Here is a 9,962-nt window from a genome sequence, read left to right on the forward strand (position 1 = left end):
CCATGGATTTGATCAAACAATGCTGCTGAGGCCACACTACTGATTGCATTTGCACTCCACAGTCCTGAAGTCACAGGTCATGTTCCTAATCTTTATAATGAAACAGGAAAAAACCTTATGTATTCCTGAAAGCCAAGGGAAACCCTGTAAAAAGCTATTGCTGTTATTTACTAGTTTTGGTGGGTTTTTTCCTTTTTTTTCTTTTTTTTTCTTTTCTTCCACTCCTGTTATTTCTGATGGCTACGGGAACTGCCTGAAGTTCTGTCTTGCTATAACACAGCCCTACTCTATCTGAAATTTCATTTTATGGCTCCTGTGGACAAGCTTCAATTCACTGTGCTGTTATTGCTGTTACTTAAACTCTACGATGGGTTTAAGTACCTTGATAAGTAAGAATGTTGTTGCCTTGTCATTTTGCTCATTCTGTGTGAAGGTTTCACATTGTTGTGATGGCTTTAGTACACTGAAAGAAAAAGCGATAAAGTTATTACCTATATAAAAGCATTTCTGAGGTTTATGACAATAAAAACATTTTGCTGCAATTTTAACTGGTAACAAGCATGCTCTGATTAGCAGAATTAATTTCCTGCATGATCAAAACACAGTGTGTCCTTTGTCATAGGACTATCAAAGGTTCAGCTTTCAGTAGACACATTTTATGATATAGGATTATTTTTTAATCTGATTCAGTCTTGAAGAGAGTGAGCAAGGTGAAGGATGGAAGAGGCAGGGAAGCCAAAAGCAGGAAGGGCAACAGACTAAGAAAGAAGTCAACTGCAGCAGGTCCTTGTTTCAATTATACAGGTGACGAAGCAGGGATGGGAGGGGCAGAGGCCAGGGAGTGAGAGAAAAGAAAAAGAGCAGTGGAAGATAGGAGTTACCATCCTGCTTCAAGAAGACCCTCAAACAAATGCCTACACTTAAGATAGAAACTGTACTTCCCAGACGTCACTTAAGTCCAAGAAGCCTAACACTGCTATGTTGTGGGCTTTATGATCTTAAAGGTCTTTTCCAAACTAAATGATTCTATGTTTCTATGTGTCTGTTGCACAATGCCATTTAAAATGCTGAGACAACATATTGTAAGTACTGCTTCCACCCCAAATGTTCTCAGCAACATAAGACCTGTTGGCTGGCTGTAAGGATGGAGTAGTGGTTAATCGAGTCTGTCAGTATAGTATTTGGTTCAATTCTTTCTGTAAGCTACATCTCCATGGAAGGCATTTTGAGTGATGTACTCCTCAACATAAATTATTCAGTAGCTGCATCTGTGACAGAGCCAGGGTCTGTTTCATGTCCTGCAATAAAGCCTTCTCCACAACTTTATAATGTTGAGAAACAGACAGAATGTTTTGACAGAGAACAACAAAAAATGCTTGAGGGCACAGATATAACCACGTAAGTGCTACTATGATCAACTTAATTCTAGTAAGCAATTACTTACAATTTTATCTCTGAAGAAATGTTACCAGTTACAAAGATATAAAGAGTGCCAAGCTGGGATGTACACCCTCGCTAAGGGATGTGGCTCTGTTTGCACTTCTGTATAATATACATATAGGTGAGCCTTCTAAATCTACATTCGCATAGTGCAATCTAACCACCTCCTTGTTTGGTGGAAACTGGCATTTGTGCTCTAATATAAGAAACAATGTTTTTATCCAGCTTAAGTTCAACTAATGGCAAAGGAACTGAACAATGTCTGGATTACATAGGTAATTGTATAGTAATTACTGTCTAACATGGCAGTGGCATAGCTTTTCTACAGCAGGGAAAGAAGAGAAGGATGATTCAAGATAGGATACATTTATGACTCAAATTCAACTGAATGTATAGTTTGTATATTTAAAACACAGAATAGTTTGCTTACAGTAACATAGTTCATAACAAAAGACTTATGCTCCCTAGGAGACAGTTTCTGAACATACTTTCCTTTCAAAACCAATTCAGGGATATTTATTCTAGTACATTCCAATGTAATTTTTATTTTTTTTTCCATCAGAACAAGATTAGTGCTGAGTTCTCATCTCCAATGTACAAAATGTTCAAAATTTTCAGTCTTTCATTTGACACTCTGTATGCAACATAACCTTTCAATCTCCTTCCTCTGGCCATAACAGCCATTATCCCTTGTCTCATCTTTCTCCATTTCAGGATAAGGTCATTCTAACATGTAGGTCTAACAAGAAATACAATGTATTTTCATTGATTTGTATTGTCACTGATTACCCCTTTGTGTTATATAGTGATCTGTATAGTAAAGGACATTTTATATTGGCATGCAAAGCCAGACTTAAGGAACAGATTCTACACCCCAGGCTCCCTCTGTTTATTTATAAGGTCTTACTTTTTAGAAAATGAGCTTTTTGAAAATAGCCTTGAAAGTATTTACCATTATTAATTGATCACTAGAACAGAATATTTGGCACTGTTTATCCCCAGAGACTACTGTTTTTTCACAGTCTAGTTCAGAAATTGGATCCTCCAGGCTCAGGAAAATGAGACCATTTTCTCATTTGATTATTGGAAATATATCAGTTTTAATTTACAACAGAATATTGTAAACTCATTCTATCCTGGTAGAACAGTGACTGTTAGTGAATCTGTACAAGTTTGTAAGCAGACCATCATCAGCATCTTTATTGTGTTTTTACCGCAAAAATGGTCACTTAGAAGAGAACCACGAAGTGGAAAACAACTGCTGAATATCATTCTTTGACATTTTCCATGTTAATTTTTTTCACTGATTCTGACTTGATACATCCTCTGAAAAAAAAACCCCACAAAAAAAAAAACAACCCCAACAAACAAACAAAAAATAGGCACTACAAATGAATGAATGATTACCTACCACCCATTTCTATTACATGTATTTGGGATGATGCATATTTCAGTAGACTTTCCCAGAATTTGCTAGATACTCAAGTCCATAGAGGTGTGTTTGTGATACAAATTAAGTTCTCATAGTTGTGATAAGTAACAAGAATGCATATGTAAGGCAGTCTGAAAATGCACACTTCAAATAAGCTAGAAGGTAAAGCAAGTAGCTTTTCTATATTTTATTAGAAAATAATAAAGTTGCTGCTTTATTCTGCCAGAATACTGCAAAACTTCCTTATCATTTAAGTTTTTATGTTAAAAATAAACTGCAGTGTGTTTATTGCATATCTGTGCTGTTTTCTAGGTTGTACGTTGTGCCTGTTAGTTCAGATTCAGAAGAATGTAGGTTTTTGAGACTTAAACTGATCAATACCTACTCAAGGTCTTTGCAGCCTCTTTGGATTTGCAGTTGATATCAGAACAGGGACAAAAAATGCTTAGGTACAGCAGTGAGATAGATGAATTCATACAGAAAAGAAATCAGGGAGATCCATCAGAAATTCTACACTGTCTGAGTTTGAGTTGCTGAAAGTATTCACAATCATTGAAGACAGAAATTGGGTTTAAAACCAAAAATAGTTGATTTACAGAGGGGTCATATTTCTGAGATACAAGAACTGGGACACAACTACTTCCACTCAGGATTCATATAGTATGATGTTGATGGAGTTTATAATACATACAAGACAGCCTAATAGCTGTGAGGAAGAAATAGAGGATTCTTATTCATCCTTCTGCATATATTTACTTACCCTTTCCAACTTGTTTTTCCTTTCCACCACTATTCTATTTCATACTCCTTTTTCTTCCCCCTTTTCCCATATATGTTAATGGTTTGCCTACTTACGAATATTTTTGCAATGCAACAGAGAAGGAAAGATCTGTGAAAAGCAGCTTTTCTAATTTTTCCTGACTCTTATTTTAAAATGTAGAGGAAATTATAGGAGGGAGAAATAGAAAATGTAAAAAAAAAGTGTATCTCAAGTATTGGGATAGTTGTTCTATTTGAGAAATAGCATGTGATCATATAGTTCAGAGCTGAGTTTTAATTAATATGTGTGAGGTTCCAGAGTTTAGGCTACATGTGAATTCCCTCCTTTTGGAGTACAGGGGGAAAGGAGGAGGGAATTTTATACATTGTTTCAACAACAGCCAAAAAAGCAGCAAATAAATTGTCTACCCATAAAAACACACAAAACCCATAGGAAAAAAGCAAGAATTACTTATGTTGATTTTGAAACCCATTCTGACAATCAGGGAAGTTATATGCTTAAAGTTTTCCATGAGATTCACCTCTAGGCTAAAAAATAGTCACAGAAGATTTTAATTCATAATGTAGTTGTTTCAGAAAGTTACTGGTCCCTTGCAACAGGGCTTTGGACTAAAAATATCATGTCAAGCATAACAAAAATAAAAAGAATCAATGAAGAACTGCTTTCTGTTAAGACTTAAGCTAAATGAAAAAATTCATAGTGTTATGTGGACAATACAAAATACTCACCTGCAAGATTATCCTTACTGGTGAAGAATTCTTCCAAGAAGAAACTTGATCAGGAACCCCTGTGTACTGTGGAAGAGGATTGTTTACCAACTTAAAAGAAAATTTACTTGGAGGTGGAAAGGGAACAGGATAGTGGTGATGTGTAGTTTTTTGCTGCTTTTTGTAATTTCTGAGTTACACAAACAGCAGTGTTACTTATATTTTCTGAAAGAGCATCTTTTATAACTCTATCAAACCTTAATGTTTTACTCGAACTGGACAGTACCAACTAGTTAGTCTTTGTATTCAAGTAATGTTTCTACATTGGTAACCCCTTGTGGTTTAATTTTTCCCCTTTTTAGACTAGGTAGTAAAGCCTTGCATTTGATTTATGTACACAGTAAAAGACCTGCATATTTTACTTTGAATTTTGATCTTCTATCTCCTCAGAAAATTGCTAGTATTTTTTGTTGGTAGTTTGTGTTTTTTTTAATTTCTAAAAAAATGTACTGGGGCTTACTGCCAAACATAACAAATCTCACTGCAAGACGCAACTGAGAGAGAAAACTGTAAATGACTGAAAGAGAAATTTTAAAAAGGAAATGGAATTTCCAAATCAGCTACATTATTACTGATCAAAAAATGCACCAAGGCAATGTAACTGTTATTTCTTACAAAGACACTCTAACCTTCCTTCAGACTTTCTCTACATTCTTTAGTGCTTATTTCCCTTCACTTGCCAGCATTTTTCTTAGATTTTTCACATTTACCTTCTCCTCTCTAGCCCTTTCACTGCTTTCTTTTTACAGCTGCCATTCTTTCATAGACTGGTAACTCAGTTGTGCTGTCAGCAGCCAAGCAAAATCTTCATTTCCCTGCCTCCCACAATAGAAAATGCAAGAGAGCCCTGATACAAAATGTCCTCCATGCTTGTCGCGTTTACTTGCCATAGCACCAAATAGTTAAGCATTCCCCTAATGGAAATAAGAGTATGTAGTTACACAGCAGTAGCAGTTTTTGAGGCATTATCAGAATTTGCAATGTGTTTTTCTTTTGGTGAAGCATATTAAAAGAAAACAATAGCATATCAGTCCCAAAGTGCTTTTGAACTTACTCTACCCTCTGTTCTTTGTCCTGTTCCTAGGGGCAAGTGTGGCAAACAGCAGATTTCATCCTTTTATCATCTGGTTCTCTGAGCCTCAGAATCAAACTGATCACAACAGCTGCAATAAATAAAGTGTCTAGTCAATAAGTTATGATGCCAAATATTATTCAACATTCTTCTAGCCAGGCACAAAATCTGGTGGAAAACAGCACGTCTCACTTACTGCCTTTTTCCTTGCAATTAGAATTGCTGAGTAATCAGTGGATGCCAGATATCAGAAAGCAGAATGTGAATAATGCCAATTTGCTTGTTGGGTTTTTTTACATTTCCTATTTAAAACAAAATTACCTATAGCAATATGGCTTTAATGAATTATGAAGCACAGGCAATGTGTTAACAATATCAGTCTTGAAGCCTGTAACAAATGTAATTTTATGTATATACCTGTTTTTTCATAGTATGTGATTTCTAATACATTGTTTATTCATGTCCAGACATTTTTATGCAGCATTTGATTGGATATACATATTGTGGAATATATCTCTTATTCTCTGTTAGAAACCTAAATAGTTCAGTTCTAGCATTTGGGAATAATTTAATGGTTCAGCCTTTTTAACTATTATGCAAGGAGATAAATGATGGTGTGAATCACTTGGCTAAAGCTGTTGTAGTCCAAAAGTATTTTAAATGAATTCTTTCTGAATTTTTACTTTATTTTAAAGTTCTCTTGTGTTGTTTTTTCTCTTTGTTTTCTTTTTCTAGGCTGAGGTTCAGCTATGCTATCTGGAAGCACAAAGAGATGCTGTTGAACAGATGTCCTTAAAGCTGTACAGTGAGCAGTACAACAGTAGTAGCAAGCGAAAGGAAGAGTTTGCTGATATGTCAAAAGTTCACACAGGGGGAAGTAATGGGTAAGGAACTATTCTTTTTGTTGTTTTATTCTCACTGATCTGTATTTTTTTTTACATGATACACTTTTTCTTACTTCTAGTTAACCAGGATTTTTCTTCCTAGGCCAAGAGGCAGGAGTAAACTCTCCATATTTATTTTTTTAATATATGAATGTAAAAAATAATGGGTCCTGGATAATTTATCAAAACGATGGTTCATTCATAGGATTACCTAAGATTATCTAAGAGCATTCCATTATTTTGATTTTTTAAAAAATGTTGTTTCCATTTGCTTCAGGCTTTTCTCCTCTGATGGTCTCATATCTTTTAATTTCCTCGCATCTTCCAAGGAAGCATCTTTATAATGTAGTAATACCTCTGCAAGACAATTATCTATTATAATTATTCCACTAATAATTAGGAAATATGAATGTGAAACCATTCACTTATATTTCACCAGTTCAGACATCCCAGTTTTGTACTTCCAGAAAGCTTTAACTGTTTTCCCTTCACTTGGCCTTCTCAGTCTGTTTTTTAATAAATGCAAATACACATACCTACCCATACACATATATATGTCAGTGTATGTATAAAAATACTCTTTCTTAATTCCTTGATCAAGGAATCTTGGTCAAATCAAGCACTGGATTATGCTAAAATGAAATCTTGCTGCCCCTCTCTTTTTCACAACCAAGAAAACTTGTAGTTCTGGTTTAAGCCTTTTTCTTGAAGGGCTTTTAAAAACTGCTAGCTTCCCTAAGTGTAGATATGAACATACGTGGGAGTTCATAATAGTGTGGGGCAAAAGCAGTTCAAAGGAGCCAACCAGTGCTCATTGTTTGGGTACACCCTCATCCTAATAAATTATTCCTGTTACTGGGAATTACAGTACAACTTTTGCCTGTAGTTTGCTATGCAAGGAAATACATTGACCAAGGTGTTCTTGAGATCTTTATCTCCAGAACATCCTTTTCCAGTTGTCAACTCAATGTTGAGATCTCGGAAACACAGTTTTATTAAATTACCGACTGTAAAGATAAATGAGCCTTGTAAACATCCCCTCTTATTATACGGAAAGATGACTGTTTTAGAAAAGTTGATGTGAGCTAATTATGTAGGATTACTGAGATCTTGATTACATATGCAGAAATCTGTCAGGTTCTCAAACAAGCCAGTTTAGCTCGTGCCAACCATAAAAATAATTTGTTCAGAATTGGTGTGTATATGTATATAAATGTGCACTGGGGGCTACATATTCAAAAACAGCTTCTAATTTTACAACCACACTGAGCAAGAACTTAAGGTTAGAATTTTTGTGGGATGTAAGACAGTGAGATATCAAGAGACATTTTGTTTTCCTCAGTGTAGGGGATATAAAGCTTTAAGCCTCATGGAAAAATCCAGTTTGTAGTCTTACATACCATTATGTGTAAGGCTCTTAAATGCATTTGTTTGCAGCCCTAACTACGTACTTATAACTGGGAATTGTAATGTACCAGTTTTCCCTACCTCCTCTGTTCTATGGCCACCTTTCAGGGCCCTTATAGCTATCCCAGCCTTTAGAGGTCCAACAGTGGCTTAAGGGGCAAAAGAACCAGAGGGAGACTAATACAATACCATATATTCAGCCACTATAGAAACTAGGGTGGGCTGGATTCAGATGGAAAACTTCCAGTTGAACCAGTGTGAGGTATTGTACTGAACACAATGGAAATGCCTTTCAGCGGCTTGAAAATACAGTTGATACAACATTTCCCCACTGCATAAAAACTGTGGACAGAAATTCCCCAGTAGGATGACCTAGCTTGAGACTGAGATCTGTACAGAGAAGGGGCTATTTGCATAACTGGGAAAACTAGGATATCTATGCATTAGCTGTTGCGGAGTTTTGACCTAGGAAAAAGAAAGGTGTCTACAGGGAGCGCAAGAGTTACTTTAGATGAAATGTCTCTTTTACGGGAAAGATTTGCAGGTGCCTTGTGTAGGAAATAGCTAAACTGAGATAGTTGAGGTTGTAACTGTAGAACAGGGTAATGCTAGTGGTTGTATAAAGAACAGGAGATTTCCTGCCATCTTGTTGCAACAGCCATAGGGAGGGTGTACGTGTATCTGGATGGCAGTGGCTAAAGTGATGATGAAAGAGAAGAGAATAAATATCCACTGCAGGGAGCACCAGCTAGCCAGGCAGCAAGAGTAACCAAGAGTAGTTGAGAGCATCTTCAAAACATTACAGCAAACCTGGCTGGAAATACTGCATTCCCTCAAAATTAGGAAGGAGTTTTACACAGGTACAGTATTTACAGCACCATGGCACAACATGATCATGGGGTTTTGTGATCCTGTCATCACCCAGTATTGGGCCTTCATGAATGAGGCTTTGAGATAAAGCTTTAGAGGGATCTTCGAGTATGCATAGACTATAACACTGTTTTAAAGTTGTTAATGTCAGAACTCTGATATCTCCTGTATCCTCCTTAGAAAAACAAGTGAAAGAAGTTCTCAAAAATGATGATCCAGAAACTTGGAAGAACTTTTTGTCTAACTGAATATTTTTGGTAGGCATAGCAATGTGTTTACAGTACTTCTAAATACCATGTGAGTTATGCCATCAAAAAAAATAATACAAACTGGAAGTGTGTGTTAAACATGGGGAAAAGTGCTGATGAAAAGAGCTTCACATTCCTTTTTATTTATTAATGCTACAGACGAACTGGTTTTCTCATGAGAAAGGTGCTCATGAATTTTCATTCAAAATAATAAATTGATGTCCACATTTTAAGAAATATGTTTAGGGTTCAAGGGATTAGACATGCAACTCTGCATATCTGATTCCCTGTTTACCAAGATAAAATATACTTCTTAATGTCATTTTAGTTATTATGTGACTAATGATTTTAGCTTATTAACCAAGAAACCTATATTAAGGAAGCTGTAGTTACCTGCCCTTTAATTAATATGATAGCATTCTGGTTCGCAGTGTTTGGTTACTTTGAATGAAGCAGTATTTTTTTGCAATAAGCAGATGACCTCATTTATTCTTTTTTTTAGTGATTGGTTGGTTTGGATAATCAAACCAAATTAGATATTTTCTATAATTCTTCCATCTGTAACATACATCAGTGTTTCAGAAGTTATTCTTTCCCTGGTTCTGCTACTAGCAATATGAAAAATAAAAATCCGCCAAGCTCAGAAAAAAAGTAGATTCTGAATAAAAAAGAAATATTCAATATACCACAGAAATACTGACAGGTACATTTTAATCTTCACCTGCCACAGATCCTACAATTGCTGGATTTTCTGGATGTCTTTTTAGTGGGTTAATAACTCACATCCTCTTCCAAATAGTAATTTAATAGTAATCAGTAGGTCCATCTATTTAGAGGTGAGGCATTCATTTTAAAAACAAAGTTGTCAGGTTTTTTTAGTAGAGTTATTTTAGAACTATTAAAAACATTGCAGTCAAATTTTTAAAAAAATTGATAATGCTTTGTAGGCTGACTTCGCATTCTTCAGGTTTGGGCAAATAACTGCCATAGGTAGTTTGTTAATAATGCCCTCAAATTATGTGATTTTACAGCAGAAAATTAAAAAAAAAAAAAAAAAAAAA

General features: G+C 35.5%; 1 protein-coding gene across 1 annotated transcript in view; it reads left to right on the plus strand.

The window, feature by feature from the left end:
- The window catches only part of AKAP6 (A kinase (PRKA) anchor protein 6), a 239,156-nt gene that overhangs the window by 146,779 nt on the left and 82,415 nt on the right, over nucleotides 1-9,962 (plus strand). Inside the window, exon 8 of the mRNA XM_009993930.1 lies at nucleotides 6,228-6,376. Coding sequence (XP_009992232.1) covers nucleotides 6,228-6,376 — 149 coding nt within the window. The remainder of the gene's footprint in view (nucleotides 1-6,227; nucleotides 6,377-9,962) is intronic.

Source organism: Chaetura pelagica, unplaced genomic scaffold (genome assembly GCF_000747805.2).
Source record: "Chaetura pelagica isolate M959 unplaced genomic scaffold, ChaPel_1.0 scaffold11, whole genome shotgun sequence".
Lineage (NCBI taxonomy): Eukaryota > Metazoa > Chordata > Aves > Apodiformes > Apodidae > Chaetura > Chaetura pelagica.